This window comes from Squalius cephalus, assembly GCF_949319135.1.
Source record: "Squalius cephalus genome assembly, chromosome: 21".
Taxonomy (NCBI): Eukaryota; Metazoa; Chordata; class Actinopteri; order Cypriniformes; family Leuciscidae; genus Squalius; species Squalius cephalus.
This window is the reverse complement of record NC_137142.1, coordinates 21,988,507-22,009,860: the sequence shown is the minus strand read 5'-3', so window position 1 is coordinate 22,009,860 and position 21,354 is coordinate 21,988,507. Positions and strand designations below refer to the sequence as shown.

General features: G+C 39.0%; 1 protein-coding gene across 4 annotated transcripts in view; it reads right to left on the bottom strand.

Moving 5' to 3' along the window:
* Window positions 1–403: 403 nt before the first annotated feature.
* The window catches only part of LOC307149128 (uncharacterized protein), a 102,927-nt gene continuing 81,976 nt past the window's right edge, over window positions 404–21,354 (bottom strand). For 3 of the 4 annotated variants that reach the window (XM_079855216.1, XM_079855218.1, XM_079855217.1), the window contains 2 exons: window positions 2,840–2,890; window positions 404–1,106 (listed from right to left, as the gene is read on the bottom strand). In XM_079855216.1, the coding sequence (XP_079711342.1) occupies window positions 754–1,106; window positions 2,840–2,890 (404 nt within the window). In that variant the 3' untranslated portion in view covers window positions 404–753. Of the gene's footprint in view, window positions 1,107–2,839; window positions 2,891–16,034; window positions 16,188–21,354 lie in introns of those variants that run through there. The other variant, XR_013819524.1, reaches the window with a different exon arrangement.

Sequence of the window (21,354 nt, the reverse complement as noted above, 5' to 3'; positions counted from 1 at the left end):
ATGTGATATTATAAAGACAAATTGTTTCCTCAGTTAAATAATTGGCTTTTATTTTGTCATTTTGTCAACTATTATCTAAAATATTTAAATGATTAATTTATTAAAAATTTAAACAGCATATCTTCTTTCCCCCTAAACCCACTATTTACTTATGTACAGTACTTGAATTTTAGAACTTGACTTGAAAAGTAACCTTTTCAACTCAATCCACTTTTCACAATAAATATAATTTCCCATGATTTCCAATTTTAGACAGTCTGCAGAAAGCAGTAAAACATTTTTTTTACATTGTTACTAACCCCCCTTCTGGCCCATGTTTGAAAACCCCTGGGTTAGATTTATTATTAGATATTAACATGTGGAATCAGTATTCCATTGAAAGTTTAGCATTTCTCTGGTTTCTTTGTACAGGAGTTTGTTTGTTCAAGTATGTATTTGAAATTGGTCTATTTGAACTGGCCTGGGGGGCTCAGCTAGCTAGACTGATAAAGTGCAGGCCTGTTGCCTGGAGGTTGTTGAGAATGGACTCCCCCGTCCCCTCCCCTCCTCTATCCGCTTTTTTACTCCTTCCCCTCAGTTTCTCTGCCTCAATCTCAAGCAAAGCAAATAAAGTGATGTTGAGGAGGTGGCAGGGTAGCAGGCCCCCCAAATGTAAAGTTTGCGCAATCACTCAGATACAAGTGGCACCGCTAAAAATTGCCCTCATACATCAGCTTATGGTTTACAGGCGCTGACAGAAAGGACGTTGAAAGGTCAGAAGGAAAAACATATAGATGTGTCAAAGCCTGCGCTCAGGGCAGCAGGACTGCAGGATGATGGGAAGTGAGATGAGCTCTGGAGGGACTGAAGAAGTGCTTGATGGGGCAGGATTCGTTTCTCTCTCCCTCCCCTCTCTGTTTCTTCCCTTGTAAAGGAAAGCGGCGTGCAGGCGTCAGCACCGGAGACCAGGTACAGTTGGGCTGTAACCTCTCCCGCCGACCCCTCGTGACAAGACAGATAGCTCCATTCATCTGCAGCTGAGCAGCAGCGCGCCGCTGCATTTTTCACCCCCTGCTCAGGATGGATCTGCTCGCCAGGAGGAATGTCACCAGCCTGAATGCCCTGATCTGTCACGAGTCCACCATCCTCACCCGAATCACAGCACCGTAGACAGGCCGAGAGAGAAACGGAGGAGAGATAGAGACGAGCAAGTCAGACGATGACCATTTGCCAGAAATAACAACAGATCATGCAGAGCATATAAACAACGATCTGCCTTTAGCGACCATATGCTTTCTCAAACGTAAAACGAGTGAGCTGCTTTCAATCTGTGACAGTGATAGTAAAACATATTGTTGAAAATGACTTTGGTGCTGCGATTGCATACTGATGCTATTAAGCTCCAGTGAAGGACAGTGAAGTGATGGAGAATTTATCAGGGCTGGTTTTTATCTTGCACTCTGCGCAACAGCTTCCATATTGATCACTGTTTACAGATATAATCACTTTCAGATTCATTCTTCATCAGTATGGCCTTCTGTATTGATTTGGTTTTACTCATGTCTCTCCATAAAGCCCCTGCATGAGTGCAAAACCCAGGGAGAGAATGTGTGTGGCTCATATTTATGTATGAGTGCGCGTGTGCGTGTGTGTGTGTGTGTGTTCATTCAGGCTGTAATTCTGTTATGTTTTATGAGATATCGCTCTTTGTTTCTTTGTGAGCGTACAGTGCAGCACAAAGGTCTCCTGTGGAGGAAATAAACCCACTTGAAAAGATAAAATGTGATGGCAAAAACAAGCGGTAATGTTGGTAAGTACAAAATCAGAACAATCAGAACAGATGCTTATACTGATAGATATACTGTATGGACAAAGAAGTCAGTTAGCCTATATAAGTGTTCTCTTTTTTCTCTCTCTATCTTATAGTGTAAAGCTGTCCTGATAAACTGACCTAAATCTATATCTAAATCTATACCTACACCGTAAAAGTTTGGGGTCAGTAAGATTTCTTTTGAAATAAATGAATTAATACTTTTATTCAGGAAGGATTCAGGAATGCGTTCAACATTGATAAAAAGAAGAAATATTTATTGAGCACCATATCAGCATATTAGAATGATTTCTGAAGGATCATGTGACACTGAAGACTGGAGTAATGATACTGAAAGTTCAACTTTGCCAACACAGGAATAAATTATATTTGAAAATATATTAAAATAGAAAACATTTATTTTAAATTGTAATAATATTTCAAAATATTACAGATTTCACTGTAATTTTTCAATTAAATAAACACAGCCTAGGTGAGCATAAGAGACACATAAAGTGTCCTTGTTACAGTGCAATTAAACACTTAAGTACTGAGTAATATTAATTAACTATAGGGTTAAGTTTTGGTTTAGGGTTAAATGCATGTAATATGCATCATTTATTGTTATTACTATAATAACTACATGTAATGTGTAACAAGGACACTGTAAATGTCTAGGTGGCATTTCTACATTAAAACATTGTCTGATTGTGTCCATAAGGTCTAAACCTAAAACTTCTAAGCAATTTAAACTTTTTTTCCCCCCAAAACTTTCAAAGGCTTTGTTCAGCCAACATTCAAAATTTGCCTTCATAAACTTTTATTTTCTATTTAAAAATTAGTTATATGAATTGCTTTAAATTACAGCTTTAATTCTACGTCCTTTAATTCTGATTCAAATTGCAATTCTGCATCCTGTTTGCTACCTCAATTCAAATTCAGGATTTAAAATTAATTTAAAATGCATTCTCAATTCACCTCCTAATTTATGCTGACACACACAAATATACATGCAAATGTAGATGTTCAGAGTTTTGAATATAAACTCACATTCAGCCATTCGTGTGATTCCTTGATTGGACCCACCAGGGTCCTTAATTGCTGCTGGGACACAGGTGGACAAGAGAAGACAAAAAGAGACAGTAATAGTGAGTAGAATAAGAGGCTGTTTTTCTTGACATAGACACATTCCTCATACTTGCTTTTTTTCTGAACGGGGTTGTCTGTCATGTGCCTCTGTTCCATCGGTACTGTTGTTATGTAGGGTTTTATGTCCCCTTTGAATAAGTGACTATCTCTCTCATAAAATGCATTGTGCTGGTTCATTAGCCGAATGAGCTGCATGAACAATGAGGAGAGGACATCAAAGGAGAACGGAGAGGAGAAGAGAGGACACATGCAGAGCTGACATAATGCTGATTTCAATCCACATGAGAAAAAGCAGCCGAGGCCACATCTGGAAGCCGAGCGGGGCAGCAGTGCAAGAGCTAAGCTCAGGCTGGGCTTCACTGGCATTTTATGCCCTGTTGAGGACTCCTAGAAAAGAAGGAGGGGCAAATTCACACACTCAGGACTGCGCTCCTGTCTGTACTGTGGCTGTTTGCGAAAATCTCTGCCCTCCAGTCAACATAACTAGCCTGCAGACCAAGTGTGTGATAAGTTTGTTTATCATTGAACACCCACATATGGGTGGATGAAAGCGTCAGTGGCCTCATTTGCTCAAGCCCCCCTTCTCTTGGTGTCTAGGGTCAGGGTTGTACAAAATTGAAGAACTGGTTCCCTTTTCATTTAGGAGTGTGAATTTGAATCAAATTGGCCCCACCCCACAGGAAAAAAATTCAACACAAGCAAAGCATTCTGGGAAATGAAGTTTCCTTCCATCCTGGTCCACCAAAGTTAATGTTTTTATATACAATTACCCTCGCAAACCTGCAGTTAATGGATAGGTGTGTATAGGAGAAAGGACCAAAAAAGTCAAAAATCAAAAACAAAAGAAAGAATCAAAAATGTTAAACATGTTTTCACTACATTTTCTTTTTTAAATGTAGTTTTTAGTTTAAAACTATGTTAACATCCATGATAACATCCATCCATCCATCCATCCATCCATCCATCCATCCATCCCCTTCAAATTCCAAAGTTTTTTTTTTAACTTTTCTAAACTACAACAGCTTTGCCAACCCGATTTTTAAAATTCATGCTTTTCAAGTTAGAAACAACATTAATAACCAGTGTTGCTATTGTTAATTGAAACAAAAAAAAATGTGTTATTTGAAATAAATAGGAATAATAAAATCTAACAATTTGTTTGTTTTCATCTAATGTTTAATGAAAATTTGAAATGTTGCCATGGCAACTAACAGAATGAGACCATTGTCATGTTGTGGCACAACGGCTAGAAGCTGTCCTCACTAAACGCGACAAAGTGAACGTTGTTAATCCATTTTTCCTTCGTGTCAGAAGTAGCGCAGGCACTTGGAGTACAGAAATAGAATAGTCAGAAATAGATATAGAATAGTCAGAAATAGAACGGGTCATCGGTTTACTGTCTGGAATTTGTTGTGTTGTGTCACGCTGCACCACATCCAGTGTAGACAGCATTACTATATTATAATGGGTTCTATAAGCTTTTGTCACGTTGCATTGTGCCACTTATTGCATCTGGTGTAGACACAGTGTCAATTATTAAAATTACTTAAACTGAAAGAAAAATGTATTAAAGCTAAATAAAAAAAATATATATGTAACAAACATATACTATTACCAAAACAAATAACAAAATGACTAAAGCTAAAATTAATTTAAATATTAATTTAAATAATATGAAAATAACATAGTAATAAGAATTTCTTAATTAAATCAAATTCAAATCTGCATCATGGCACTCTCAATTCAATTTTGAGTTAGTGTTAAGATATTTCATTTTGTTTCTGACAACCCTGCAAAGGGGAAAGTGAGAAACTAACGTGATGGATAGACATTAGAAGGTGGCACTAATCATGACGAAAGATTTAGCGCTGCTACTCAAACACATTCAAACTGGCATTCAGAGTAAGCGAAACTGATTGGATTCCCTTCTCCTTTACACTTCAGTGAAACCAGACCACATTTAGATGTCAACCTGAAACTCGTGAACATGCGATCCTGCAGAAGATGTTAAGCTGCTAAGACACTGCCACATGACTCTATTCTCAAATACTGTACATGTTCACCACTCACATATACAAGTGTGCATTTACAGCAACGTTGTTTATACCAGTTTAATTTGATGGTTATGTTGGGCAGCTTTTACTTTCCAACCTTTGCAGCCAATAAACAACGTTCTTTGAGCTTTGAGATTAATATAGCAGACATCCATGGATAGTCTGGCAGTGATTGTCTGAAAAATAAACTTTGTTGCGACTTTTTGCAAAGTGTTTATTATGGCAGAGGGGTGAGTGTGTGTCTGGGAAGGGAAGGGGAGGTGAAGAGAGGGAAAAAGAGGGATTTATTTATTTGGTTTGATTTTCACTCCTAATCTTCCCTTGCTCATGCAAATGGAGCGAATACGGAAGGTGGCGTAGTTATCTTTCTTTACATCAATAAATAAAAGGCTCCAGTAGACCACAGGACCCAGCTAATTTTCCAAACCAGTGAAGAGGCTTTTATATGGGGAACACCTCTTCCATCCCACCTCACTCTTTCACTCTCTCTCACCAAAAGCTCCGCCTCTTTCATTTTCATTGCTGTTTCATTTGGGTTTATTTTGTTGCCTTCTTTGCCACCCACTCATCATCTGGTGTGTATCTGTCTGTGTGTACGTCACATATCCTCTTGTGTATGTTGGGCGGAGTGATGGCCTTGTAGCCCCGTGGTGGATTTGGATCAGGTTCCTGTTAGGTAAGAGGACAATGTATTAAAGGCCAAACTGTAATTTCCTCTGTTCCATCTAATCTCCTCATATTAAGCTTCTCCTGGACGATAAGATGGCTGGGCCTCCACCTTGGCCGGACAGCTGACGGCCAGCTCTAACTACAGCACAGGACCCGGGATGACACACCCACACACATAAAACTCTCTTGAGAGGAGATTAATCGCTCTAAAATTAAGCCTGTGTGTGTGCTGTGACCTTTAGGGTCACTTTCCCTCGGTATGATGAAGCACTGTGGTCCTTCAGTCCTTCAGCATGACCCAGCTTCCCTCATATAGCACCATCTGCAGCGAAAAACACTCAGCCACACCAACTGGCCTTCAGAGCAGGTGGATCACAGGGACAAGTAAGCTTGTGTGTGAGAAAGAAAAACTGATACAATACTCTTTACCATTATGTGAATACAGTCATTTCAATGGTTCGTAGGAAGGACATAGAGAAGATAAATGCAAAAGTTTATGAATTGATGCTCTCTCTTGTGATCATTTTTCTGGATTCAGAAATCCAATTGGATGCATTCTTGCTTGATTTCAAAGTGTCACGACTTTCACAGTCTCCAATCAATCTTCAAAAGAGTAGGAAGCAGGTTGCTGATATTGTTTTTTCATCACATAGTATAGTAGTAGTGATTATAAACCAATATCCCTTCTCTTTACCTGTCTATCTCCTAAGATCTACTTGCTCAACAGCTCCAAACAGCAAGTGTGGACCAATCATTCTGTCTTACACAGACACCTTAAACACACACAAATGCTTTTGTAGCATGTAGCATGACATGTAGCATGATACAAAGGACACTGCACTGTTGCAGCTTTGAATAGCCTTCGATTCGCTCCGCGGCCCACTCAAGGGAGAGGGCTCATGGTCTCTCTTTTACTTTTATGTGTTTTGCAACTGGATTCCTGCGCAGGCAACCCAAGAATGTGATGAAAAGTGTCGAATCTCTGGCCAGGCCACATGCATGCAGACATAAACAGAGTGCCTAATGACACTCAGGCCTCGCTACTCGGCCACTTTCAACTCAGCCCTAAACACTAGCAGCTGGGCCGAGGTGGCACCAGAGATGTTTATTGGGGGGCTTTAGCCCATCAACTTATTGTCAACAGTTCAAGAGCTTGTCAGCGGACCCACCAGATGTGTAGCGAAGAGAAAGAGAGAGGGTAAAAAAGAGAAAGGAACAGGAAAATGAGAAAATCTCCCTGTGTCTCCCTAAAGCTCTTGGAAAGTCTAGTGCTGTTTAGTCATCCCAAACACTGTTTCAGTGACTTTTTTTTATTAAAGTCATGCTTCTGGGGGTCTCACTGAAAAATGATATGGTGCAAATCATATTGGTGTCATGTTCTTAGTTTAAGAACATGACAGTAAAAAAGATAGAGAAGAGAGAGAGAGAGAGAGAGAGAGAGAGAGAGAGAGAGAGAGAGAGAGAGAGAGAGAGAGAGAGAGAGAGAGAATAGAGAATAAAAAAAAAATATATATATATATATATATATATATATATATATATATATATATTAAAATTCAAATATATATATATATATAATTAACAATTACCCTCACCTGCAGGTAATGGATAGGTGTGTAGGAGAAAGGACCAAAAAAGTTTTAAAAAAATATCAAAAACAAAAGAAAGAATCAAAACTGTTAAACATGTTTTCACTACATTTTCTTTTTTAAATTTAGTTTTTAGTTTAAAATTATGTATTAATTTTAACATTTTTTATGATTTAATTTTTAGCTATTCATCAACTCACGAACCCCCTGCAGTTCCCTCATGAATGGCAGTTTAGGAAACCCTGATCTAGAGCTTCATTATTGTAGTTACAGAGTAATGCTTAAAAGGACAATTTTAATTTAGCATATATTACATGTTGCTACAGTATAATAATTAATAACAATAATGTGTCGTTGCAAGCACCTATGCAAAAAAGTAACATGAAAACTGCAATGTAAAGTGCAACCTATAACAGCAGTACATCAATATGCAAGTAGGTGGTGACAAGTGATTGTCTATGAATCATTAAATTGAATCATTCAGAAATGAAACAAGTTACTATTAATGAATCATTGGCTGCATTAGAAATCACATACAGGCAAGAAAGACGAAAAAAAAAAAAAAAAAAACACAGTGAAAAGTGTATATCCGGTTGACTTTACTACTTCCGGCAAGATTCTGAAATGTGGATACGATGGACACTTTACTATCCCATAAGGCCATGGGAGAGGATTTGTAAATGGTAGTAAAGCGATGCAAATGACGCTTGTAGGTCACAGCGTTACGGCCTAACCCTTCTGAGTGTTGTATTTGTATTTTGTGTGTATCTGTTTCTGTGCTCTGATTAGTTTCTTTCTCTTCTGAGTGTTAGGCTCCACCCTAACCTAACAAAATTAGCCTTATAATAAATGTTTAAACTGCACTTTGCCTCGCGTGTCCTTTTATGTTGCTTACCCCTTTTTTTAACAAGCATTTTAGAAACAGGGGTTCGTAACACACAGCATGAAAATGACAACATGGAAAATGCAGTATGTCCGGATTACATTCAGACTATATACTGTACATTCATATTAGAACATACTTTTTTAGCAGTCACAAAGTAATTTTTTTGTATTAAAAAAAAAAAAATTCTACTCAGAGAGTATGGGATTTCGGAAGCAGACACCAATCATTCACTCAACAGATTTGTTCAACAATACTGATTAATTCAGACATTAAACAAGTTGTGCATTGTGCGGAGATGTAGTTGATTGGGTTCCTTTGAAACTATTTCTGCTGGTGGCGCAGACAAGGTAGCTGCAATATGGTGTCTAAATTGCATGTTACTCAATATTAACTACGTATCGTTTAAATATATATATTACTGTAGCAGTGATATTGATGTTAACCAGCCACATCACAGCAAAATGTATCTCTCCGAAAAGAAACAGAAAAGGAACTGCTCTCAGCAGGCTGTTGCACAATACGCCTTCACGTCCAGATGAGCATAATATGATTTGTATTTGTGTCTGTTTTAATCGCTCGAGCTAAATGAGAATTTAATTGCTTTGCCACCATTTTTGCATCCAGCCACACAGAGGCTATGGCCACCTCACACACGTCCCTAAAGCTCCACAATCCCTAAAATGAGTTTGTACTGTTTATACATTAGAAGCCCAGTAAACAAATAAAGCAAATAACAGGAGGGGAGTAGTGATTTACCGCATTTGCTTCTCAGCACCCCCCCCCCCCCCCCCCCCAACCCAACCCAACCCAAAAATCTCCTGTTTTGCAACATTAGCCAATGTTTACCAAAGTTTAGATAATCTCATTTGCATATTAAATGTGATTAGCACAGTTCATTGTCAGGATTACGCTTATTGGGTTATACAGTCGCGTAGCATGAGTGGATGGATAGATACATGTTTGGGGCGTAGAGGCCAGCAGCGTTCCCAACTATGCTAATGAGAATACCTATGTAAATGAAGTAAATCGTAAATACTCATTCTGCAGATTCTCAATCACACACACTTTCTTGACTGCTAAAACACACATGCCTGTTTATGATCAGCCCATGTGTCTTCCCCTCAGATAATTTCTTGGTCGTAAAGATGCAAATGAAAGACATGAGGAGACAGAAGACAAAAAAAAAGCACTTTTCTAGAAACTAGTGTATTATTCTAAAGCCAGTTTTAGAATCCAGTGTTTTATCCAAGTAAAACACATTTAATTTATGGGCTAAGAATCCAAGACTAATGTTTTGCACACATGCTCCTCTGTATTAATGTTGTCTGCACTTGAACTGTTGTCTTTGCAACTGACCCATGGCTTACTAGAAGATATAAGCCAATACTGGCCCTTCATAGAAATTTCACACTTGAAAGAAAAGAAAATGAGAGCGATGGAAAGTTTACTGAATTACACAAATTAATAATAGCACCCAAAACTTTATTTGATTCAAATTGTGATATAAATGATGCACTAATGCATCGGGCAACTATTTGCCGATATTATCAGCCATTTATGTCCAAAAAGGTGAAGAAAAAGGTCCTGGACTTGAACTCAGACAGTGAAGAATAAAATGTCTCTGGTCAGAAGTATATCAAAATGAAACTTGAATCTTTGAGAGATAGGGTGAGAAAGTGTGCATGCTTTTGAGTGTGTGTGTGAAAGGGCCACAGCTGTGGTCGTTTCTCTGGCGACCCTGTGGCCCTGTGTCCCCTGTGCGGGCTTCTTTTTCACATCTGCTACAGCTGGAGAACAGCGTATCACACACTTTGCACCTGAAGGCACTCATACGCACACATACACACACTCACAGATGCATGAACACACTCACACATGGTTGACCCGAGGTCTCAGAGCCCTTAGCAAGCCCATGTGTCAACTCCGGGCACACTTCGCCCTTCTGTAAAATATATATATCTGTGTGTGAGAAAAAAAAATGTGTATAGTATTGCTAGGTCTTTCTTCAACTGTTCATTCTTAGTTCATGTTAACTAAGGTTAACTAATGTTAATTAATGAACCTTATTGTAATGTTTTACCAAAACAGCTTTCAAACTCTCCACTAGTTTAACCTATGACAACAACAGTGGTCATACTGTACGTGCTACACAGGACAATTATGTCACCATTAACATTGTCATTTACATCACACAATTATTAATTGTATTTAAAAGAATTCAGTAGTGTAAATGACATTTTTTTTTTCTTGTCTTGACTAATGTCTGTGTTAGCATTGTATGTATCCTACAAACACACAATTAAAAAAAAAAAAGTACACTTCTTGAAATTGATTTGAATACTTTCCACACAATAAATATTGAAATGGTGTGTTTATTTCACTTTGTGTTAAGATCAAATTTCAAAAATGTAAATGTTCATATTCATATTTTAAAATCTGAAAATGTACACAATTCATATTAATTAATTATATCATTTTCACTATTAATGGTATTTAACATTAAAATATTTTAAATGAATAAATCAATAAAATCTGTACCATTAAAAAGTTTGGGGTTGGTAAGATTTTTCTTTTATGTTTATAAAATGAGGCTGCATTTAATGGATGGAAAAATACAGTAAAGCAGTCAGATATATTTTAATATATTTTAAAATGTAATTTATTCCTGTGATGGGAAGATCCTCAAGAAAGATTTATTATTATTATCAATTGAAAACAGGTCTGATTAATATTTTTGTGGAAACTGTGATACTTTTTAAAGGATTCTTTGATGAACAGAAAGTTCAAAAGAACAGCATTGATTTTGTAATATTAAAATGTATTTAATTACTGACCCCAAATGTCTGAATGGTAGTATACATATTTAGTATGACAAACAACTTGAATGTGTTCATAAAAAAAGTTAAATTAAAAAAAAAAAGTTTGCCACCATCCCAGTGCTGAGTAATTGACCACTTGCTGACAGTTTCAGACAGCATATCTTTTGTTTTCCCAAAACACAATACATACAAACATTTTGTTGATGTTCAACACAAATGTTATAATAAAAAGATGTGTATTGAACAATAAAACTAAATCTGTGAGGATACCCTACCGAAAATGTGTTTTACTTTTTTTTAAACACATTATCACACAGAGAAGGAAGGTTCCCATGCAGCCCTGTTCCTCCAAGCAGCATTGGTGCTAGACTGGCACATTAACTCCTTTTGACCCTCTATTCTCACCTGTAATAAAGCAGAGGACATACGCACACATACTCATTTCTACTCCACACCCAGCAGAGAACAGAGCAATGGACTTGAGAATATCCATGCTCATTAGCCCAGCTTCTGTCTCCACATAGTCTACTGTGTGTGTATGTGTGAAGTCTCAGGTGGCACACAAGGCAGATGAAAGTGTGGAAAAGCGAGAGTAAGATATGTGACATTGAACCAGTGGTGTGGGCGCCAGCTGCTCAGGTTTAGTGTGTGTATATGTGTGAAGGTGGATGGAGAGGGGCCATCAGTTCACAGCCTGTGAACCTCTCATTAGACTCTTTCTCACCGAGACTTGAGCTGAGTGAAGAGGGTGGGGGAAACTGGCAGTACACATGATCACAGGCCTCGCCTCTACACACACACACACAAAATAACAAACATCACACTCATTACGCACACAAGCGTGTGCCGAGCTGGCACTCATGGAGCGGGACCCTTGAATGCTTTATTTCACTCTCCTCCCCTCTCTGCCCTCCCTCTGTGAGAATGTGTGCTAAAGCTAAATCTGATAATCAGGAGTGACGGGCTGGTAGAATGTGAGCTGAACGAGTACCTGAGAGATCATTTTAGAGCGTTCAATTTGTGCGGTAATAATCTGCGTCACCTCACAACACAGGAAGTTCATATCAGCCACTCTCCTAATTCTCACCCAAAACAGACCACTGGGACTCAGAAGCATCTTGCTCTGTCTGATTTGGGATTTGGGAAGAAATGGGATAAAAAAAAAAAAAAAAGTTTAAATAAATAAACACATACATACAATTACGGAAACATCTCGAAAGTAAGCTAGATGCTTAATTTTGGCACAAAAAAGTGTGCCATACTGTAGCAAAAAAGTGTTTGTCTAATTCATTTTGAAAGAAATTTCATGTCTAAATCTGGTTAGTTTAATTGAGTCACACAGATTTTCTTTGAACTACTCGCCTGCATATCACATTAATTATATGTTTTCCCAATGAACAAAATGTCAAACCTGCTCTTTTCCATACAACAAAAACGTGATCGCTCAAAATACTTGACTATCCCATCGGTAGTTAGGTTTATCTCATCTATGAAGTGTGAAAAAATAAATAAAAATCTCCTGGATTTTTAAAAGTATCCACTAGATTAGAGGCTTGTTTGTTTACATTAATTTCATGTTTTAATTTTCAAAAATCTAAATTAATCTTGATCATTCCAAAGGCATAAGATTCAAAGATCAACATTTAACTGTCTCAAAAGGAGAAATGACAATTTCTTAATTGGTTTCAGGAATACATATCAAAACATATTCAAAACAGGAGTTCAGACTTTCAGAAGTTTTCATGGCAAGAGGTTAGACGTTCATTAGAATGCTTAGTCCAAAAATGTGTTACTGATGGATTTTATCTGTTTCCATCAGATTTCTTCAGAGAGATTTATTAGGCATGTCCATTCTGACTTAAATTTTGAAGCACGAAGAGCATGTCAGCAATGAAAGCTGTAAATGTAAAGCGCTAAAAAGATACAACAAATAATCCTGAACTGAGTTTGTCTACAAAATCTATAAAAGTACAGAAATGAGGCTGCAAAGGATGACAATGACCTAAACACTCACTGTGCAAGCGCTATTTCAGCACATTTAGTGCTTGGTTAAACTTGATAGCAGGTGTTTATTGAATAAGATGCAGGCTTTGTGCTGAAATAAAACACGCAAAAGTGACAACTGTTCACCTTTGTGCGGACTGTTTGTTCTCACAGTAAAACTGGATATATGTGTATCCAGTAAACGGTAGGGGCAGTATGTGTGTGTTTTGGAATATAGATGTCTGTGGTCGGTCTCTCTCTCTCTCTCTCTCTCTCTCTCTCTCTCTGTTATTGATCGTCCAGCACTTTGAGAACAAAGAGTTAATCCTTAAAAGGCCACACAGCACAGATTCCTTCGCAGTCATGAAAGTTTAAAATGTCTTCTTTTTTTGTTTGGCCCTACGAGACGTGTTCTCAGTGTAGCTGGCTGTGTGACCTGGGGCTCAATGGAGATCCAATACCCAACCCTATTCATCCTACATTCAACCAGTCAATACCTATTATTAGATACTGTTGGCCTATCCGCCCAGTTATGGCACAGAAAAGTAGGTTTTCAGATTGGATGGTGGAGGAGGGGAGAGTTGAAACTCCACCCTATCTAATACTCTCTCTCTCTCTCTCTCTATCCTAGGCCTGGATCAGCTTTAATTGAACTGCATAATATATAACGGACTCAATCATGATCCCAGCTCAAACAATCCTGATTATTAGGGGTGATTTCATTGACTGAGCTTTGGTCTGTACAGCATTTTACCATTGCTCTTCCTTATTATTATTTGGCTACACTTTATTTTGATAGTCCACTTTAGACATTCTACTAGCTATAAGTAACTTTGCAACTACATGTCAACTAACCCTCATTAGAGCAGGGGTGCAAAACCCTGCAGAGTTTAGCTACAACCCTAATTAAACAGACTTGATCCAGCTAATCAAGTCCTTCTGGCTTATTTGAAAACTACAGGTTAAGGCTGTGCAATGGCAATGACTTTGTAGGCAGGGTTTGCGCACAAATGTACCTCAAAAAACTGATTTTGAATAGGCTTCGATGGCAGCATACCAGTTTAATTCTTCAAGAGCAAAATAGAGTGAGCTTTGGTGATAACTAACAAATATTTAATTACTAATTTCTAGCTAGAAATTACATTAAAAGTGGAAAACATTGGTCAAAAACGTACATTTACACACAAACTGACAAACCACAACTTTTAAACGCCATCCTTGTTTTTTCACAAATCTGTCACAGAATGAAAAGCACAGGATTGTGGGATATCAAAGGCAGCGAAGTATACATCTATGCTGCCTTTAAAAATCGATCAGATGAAGGTATCTCAGGAGACAGGAAGTGAAGCTAACATTGGATTTGGACATGCCTTGATGCCTTCCTACCTTGGAATGCATCCTCTGAAGGCAGCATTTTTAAGCTTTCGGATGCAGCCTATGTGTGTTGGAGCAGGGTTGGAACTGAACTCTGCAGGACTGTGGTCCTCTAGGAACTGAGTTTTGCACCCCTCCATTAGAGTATTAATAGACTGTTAGGTTAGGGTAAGGGTTAGTAGAATAAATTGACATGTAGTTGCAAAGATACTTTTAGTCAGTAGACTGTGTAGGGTGACCATCAAATTAAAGTGTCAGCAGAAATTAAGCAGACCGTCATCTGCTAATGAGAGTTAGTTGACATTTTAGCTAACTGTGATTTTGTATGTACATTTCTGAAATACATAACTTAGACAGTTACCTCTGATAACAGATTATTCTAAATTGTAATATGGACTCATATACTTTTTCTGTAAAGCTGCTTTGAAATGATGTGTATTGTGAAATGCGCTATACAAATAAACGTGAATTGAATTGAACATGCAGGTGCAAAGTTACTTATAGTTAGTAGAAAGTCTAAAGTGGACATTCAAATTAAATTGTTACCTTTTTGTCCTTTAACTGTATTTTACTTGATTCACTTTTATTTTTATTTGTAATTTACATATATAACCTTTTTATTCTATTATGTATTCTTTTTGTTTTACACTATTTTGAGCTAAATTGCAAATGCTTTGGCAATTTTAATATTTTAATATTTGTCATGTCAATAAAGCAAATTAAAACTGAAATTTGAATTTAAAAAAAGAAAAAGAAAAAAAAAGAACATACTCATATTCATTGTTCACTTCCACATTTCACTTAAAGGTGAACTAAGTAACTTTTTTTCCTTAGCCGAACAGCTTCGGAGTCATTGTAATAGTTCTATGACTTTTTTTGGGTTGAATGGTGGTCGTCTCGCACCCCCCAAGCGCCTGTGAGCCGAAAAACCACCCTTGCAACTTTGGGCCGGCGGGCCGCCAGCCTCAACGTGATATCAGGTCTCGCGATGTAACGAATTGCTTTACGGCAAAAAAATCTGCTAAAATTCTGTCATTATTGCGCTTCCTCATGCTGTTCGAACCCGAATGAAGAAGACGTTTTAAAGAATGTCCCATCTGCTTTGATGTCGTTGATCTATAGCCTCTGGTATCTGAGAGTCGCCAACGAGTTTTTCAACAGTGTTGTCAAATATCTATTCTGAAGCTGTAGGGGGAGCTCTATAGAGAAAACTGCGAGCAAAAAGTGAGAATACAGCGAAGAAATTCCCGAAACTGCATAGCCCTGCTTTAAGCAACACTTTAAGGTGGCTGCAACACATTTTTAAATATTTTTAATATTTATTTTACCTCAGTTTTGCCCATGGAGGAAGCAGAAATGTCCTAGCGTTTTAAGGTGTTAACTGCTTATCTGTTTTGCTGTAGCTAAAAAAGAAAAGTCTCACACTTTCTGATTGTTTTACCCTTTCCCAATCAAATCATCCTGCTTAAACTCCTTTACGGGCTGTGTCTTTGACACCACAGAGAAACTTTTCTAAAATTAATAAACTAAACTAAAAGTTAAACACAATATTTTTTTTAACTCTTGCTCTTTTTTAATGCTGAGGTCTTCCTGTGATTATTTGAATGTTTTAACTCTCAGATATTTGTTTTGAGGAAGTTTAATTTGGTTCGCATCTTATCCCATTGTTTTTATCCGATGTGTTTTATTTTTTATATGAGACTTACCAGGGCCTGTGCTGTTGTCTCATTGTGATTCATAGGGTAATTGTCGTGAAGTGGGCCGGCCTGCCTTCTCCCAGGTTCTCCTCATCTGGGCGGCTAACACACTTCGGACCAGTGTGATGAGTAATGCAGTGCTAGCTGCCTCTCTGACAGTACTGGGCCACTGCTTAAGCTGAGCACAGGAAGAAGGAGCTTGTTTGCTAATAGGTAATAAATTGTCGGTTTAATTATAACAGCAAGGTAATTACAATCGAGGAAACACCCAGACCCAGAGGGAAGAAAAAGGATGGAGAAATTCCTATTAGAGGAACAATGGCTACACTGCACCGTGCCGCTGAGTTTCCACAGAAATAAATGGAAATGGAGCTGCGAGATGTGATCGTGGTCAGCTTCTGACCTGCTTTATAACTCTGTTTGTCCTTTCAGTCTGTAAAGGCCACCCTTTTCTGACAGACCACCCTGATAAACGTGTCTACCACAAGAGCAGAGAGTTACACGAGGACAGACTGAAATGGAGGGCCATTTCTTATATCAGTTGTCTCTGATTCTGGCTGTCTCTCAATTCATTAGCAGTAGTCCATAAAAGCAAAGCCTTTTTTCAGTATCATTCCAATTGCATGAAAGGGAAAAAATCCTGTATAGTTTACTTGCAATTTTATTGTTTCTATGCCATTACATGTAAATTGTCGGTTTTCTTTAATTAATCAAAAAAGCAGGACAAGTACATCTTTCATCCTTTCATTTCTTCTCAGTCCAGTGTAGCCATCGTTTGTGAAATATATTTTGCTCAAACATCCATGCTTTTTCTACAGAACTCCTTTAGTATAATCACCTGAAACTAAGCCTATGAAGCAGATCATAATCACTTGTTTCTGTGAGTGAGAGTGACTCAGGACATTGTGAGTGCGAATGCAAACTCATATCTCGCCTGTCACATGCTTGTGCGACCCCAATCATTGTTTTTGTTCAGTGTGCAGTGATAAAAGATCAGAAGAGGACTCTTCAACATGAGTTACTCCCCCGCCCTCTGCAGTTAATTGTACAAGCTAATGATGTGCGGCCCAACGGGGGGTCATCAATCACATGTCTCAACCTTTTCATCTCAGCCTTTAGCTGCGGCCTCAGCAGTAGCCTCTCACAGCATATGCTTTTAAAATGTGTCCGACTGTGCGAGAGCCTCAGTTCTTCTCCATCACGTCAGGATGGAGGGATGGAGCTTGCAGGCTCCTCTCTTTGTCACCACCACTTGGCTTCAAACTCTTGCCGCGGGTCCTAGGACACTGATCCTCCAGGCACCCGACACCTCGGCTCAAGCTTGGTCGAGTCGCTCGGTTTGACAAGAGACAGACAAATGCGTGGTCGAGTGCTCAAACATGCATGCAGTCACACATTTGGACCATTAGATGTCAATTTGGATGCACTGCCAATGTCTTTAACACTATTTTCGAAAAGGCTATGGAGTTTTAAGTCCATCTCAGAAGTCATGAGACAATAGCACACTCCTCTTTCTCACTAAATCATCATCGTCTGGCCCTCTCTGCGGTCTGTGACAAGCCCCGAGACTGCACCGAGAGCCCGGCCACATCTAAACCGCCCTCAACGCACTTGTGTGTGACCAGCTCTGGGGTACATCTCTTAATCCCATCAATTCAGCCCTGCCATGACTCCACCGTCGCCTCCAAACCTTGTCTGCAGTCATTACCCTATCTAGCCTCCATCTCAACACACACATTCATGCGCACACTCACACACACACACAGGCTAACCGCAATCTCAGAGTACAAGAGGACAGCCTGTATCAGCCTTTTGAGAAAGAAAAGCACACAAAATCCCCTGTAAAACACAGACAGAGGAACAGCCGAAAAAGGAGAAGGGTTTCGAGAAAAATCTTGGGCTGTGTGGGGGAGGGGGGTTGGCTATTCATATTTTTTATGTGAATTTTTCAGGGTTATAAATATTTCAAGCAAAACTGTTTTATTAAATGTATTTACCCCATTTCAACCTTGAGGAACCCATCAAGATTCAGCCTCATTAAATTTGTGTTCCCACAAGGGGAGGTAAAAATCCTGACATTTTCACAGAATCGATGGAGAAGACATCAAACCATGAAACGTCCTCTCAGCTTGAACTACAGTAAAACCAAATGCGACAATAAAAGACTTGACATAAATGCCCAAAACAAACTAAATGTACAAATAAATACTACAGCAATTCAGAGCTAGAACAAAAGATGTGAGTTTATCAGGGTATATTTACCCTGACTAGACTAAGTTGCATAATTCTGCAGGTTACACAGTTAGACCAGTAGGTGGCAGTAAGTGACTTTTTGATGAGTGAGTCATTGAATCATTCATTCATTAAACCGATTCGTTCAGAGCAATTATTGGCTGCGTCCGAAATCGCATATGTTCTATATAGTATAAATGTGTGTAGTATGAATGTAATTGAGGCATACATTCGCCATGTTGCCATTGTCATGTGACCTACCAGTGTCAGTTATGTTGCTTTACTGCCATTCACAAATCCTCTCCCGTGGCTACATGGGATTGTAAAGTGTCCATCGTATGCACACTGCAGAATCTCTCCGGAACTCTCCAGGTACTTTTTGATAGCTCTTTTATGAGTACCGAATTCGGACATACTTTTTTTGTCACATAACGTTTTTCACCTATAGTATATAGTAGGGAAGCATGCAATTTCAGATGCAGCCATTCACTTTGGAATTTTGTTTTTTTTCTAAATTCTGAATTCTAAACTGCATACTGGTATACTACTCTTACTACGTTTACCATATATTTCTATGGCAGAAATAGTAGAGTACTATGTTATGCGGTTCCAAATTTAGCATCTGTCTTTAGGAGTGAGTCACTAAATCATTGATTGATTGATTGATTGATTGATTGATTGCATTCCTTCATTCATAAAATGGTGATTCAATCAAGAATGAAACATTTATTTATCTATTTAGAAATATATATATATATATATATATATATATATATATATATATATATATATATATAAATAGTTATTATTTATTAAAATAAAATTTTTTTATTACATTTTTTTAATTTGTTATACTTACTGAATGGCTGGAAGACAAAATTTCAGATTTAAAAATCATTTTGGTGGGGTTTATCCTAAAACCGTTCCCCCGGTTCCAGGTTCCTCACGGCGACATATGTGGGATTGTTAATAATCCGTGTTATTTGTTTAGTCATTCTCAGTCTGTGACACAGGATACGGGACCACTTTTGATAAAAAGAGACAGCAACTGCAGGTGCCCTACCCTGACAGTGACTGAATGGGGGCAGGATGTACACTGACAAGCCTTGTCAAACAGGTGATCTCACACGTCCACACACAACAGCGGTGTCCGCACGCACACTGACACAACCATTGTGACACGGATGGTGTCACTGACAGTCACGTCACCTGTGAGCAGGTGCCGCTGAAACACACACACCCCACGATCCTCTGGATGAGAAAGGTGAGAGAGACTGTGAGAGAGACTGATTAAGCAGTAGTGATGGAGTCAGTCCAGAGACTGGCCACATGGGAGTGCAGTAACACATGGATGCAACTCCATCCAATGCCAAGCAACACAATGCAGTTAAAGCCAGCTAGCCAGATAGCACCCTTCCTGTTGTCCTATTTTAGAGATCTCCATAGGCGCAGCACTTACTGTGGAACATTGGCCTTCTTACTCAAGGCAGATTTATAACGTGCCATGTGTAGATCAATAAGAGAACAATGTGGAGAGATGGAAGCACAAAAGCCGTCGGAGAGAATTTTTGGACAGTAAGGGCTTCCTGCTAGGAAAAGGGACAATGGAGAAATGCCTTGACAAACCAATGCATTAATCTAAAGGAGTATGACAGGCAGTTCTGTAATCAGAAAAAGAGGAGGGTTGGGGGGCTTGATTTTTATTTTAGATAAAACAGTCATGGAAATGTACAGTATGTCATGGTCTTAAGTGATGGAATAAAAAGAGACATTCAAAATAAAGGGCCAAAGCAGGAGAGAATAAAAAACGAGACAGCCCAATGCTCTTATGTCACCTGAGGAAACGCATTTGCCCATTAGATGTTGACCCGATTTAGAAGCGCAGCTGTGAAGGTATCCTAGAGTCAGACACCTTCAGCGTCCCTCCCTCCTTTCTTTACCTCTTCAACTTTCTATGCCTGCCGTAGATATAGCACGACTATTGTGTGAGGTTCCTATGCTCTTCTCTCTCTCTCTCTCTCTCTCTCTCTCTCTCTCTCTCTCTCTCTAAGGTTATGGCTCTCTGTCAGAACGATGTTTGTCTTTTATGCTTAGTGTCAGGATAAGAGAAGAAGGTGCCGTGCCCCAGTTGGGCTTCATTAGGACCGGGCCGTTGCTGCACGTCTTCAGGCACCCACGCTGTGCCACTCAACATTAGGCTTATTAATTCACACACAGCTGCCTTCTCTCTTATTCTCGGCTGTTTGGGAGTCAGTCTAGCCTGTGGCCACTGAGGGACAAATCCATTTTAACAGATAGTGCAAGTCAAAACTCATCCACACTTGGACAAACGTTTTCTGGAGCAGAAAGTGGACAGAACTCTCTTGCTCCAATTTTTTTCATCTCTATGTCTGAGCTCACTGTATAGGTTTCATTCCAGCAGGAGTACAAGGCCACTCCATTGTTTTAGCATTCAGAAAAATGGCACAAACATCCATCCATCCATCTATCTATCCATCTGACCATCTGTCTTCATTTAGTTTAGCTTCATAACAGTTTTTTTAAAAGCTTAATTTAATTGCATGGAAATGTTTTTCTCAGTTTTTTCTCCTCAGAGAGTTCTTTCTACTTTTCAGATTCAGCCATTTTTGTATCAGCAAACATGCTCTGCAGCTCTCCCATATTCTCTTCATCCCTTTGACCTCCACACATCTTTTCTCTTCCCTCGCGGTCTTTCTCTCTACACCTCGAGAGCTCCAGCGACCAGGCCTGGGCACAGCCAACAGCACCGCTCAAATGTTTGGACATGAAACGCTAACCGGCGGCTTGGATTCTCTTTCCCTAGCCGGCTACTCTCGCCTCCTACCTCCTTTTGATCAGCCACAAGGAGCGTTTAGACCCTTTCCACACCTCCTAACTGTAAGCCTACGCGAATCCCAGCTTTGCTTTCACACGTGTGGATTTTTTTTTGCGGCAGGGCTGCAGGGGCCGTGGGAGTAACTTTAGCCCCTGAGTAAGAGCCACCTCACCACATCAAGTCTTGGAGTCAGTGGGCACTGCCACCTCCAATTTAACCTCTCTAACGTGACACTAGCCAGGAAAAACCATCTCCACAGAAGCAATCGGAGCTGGAA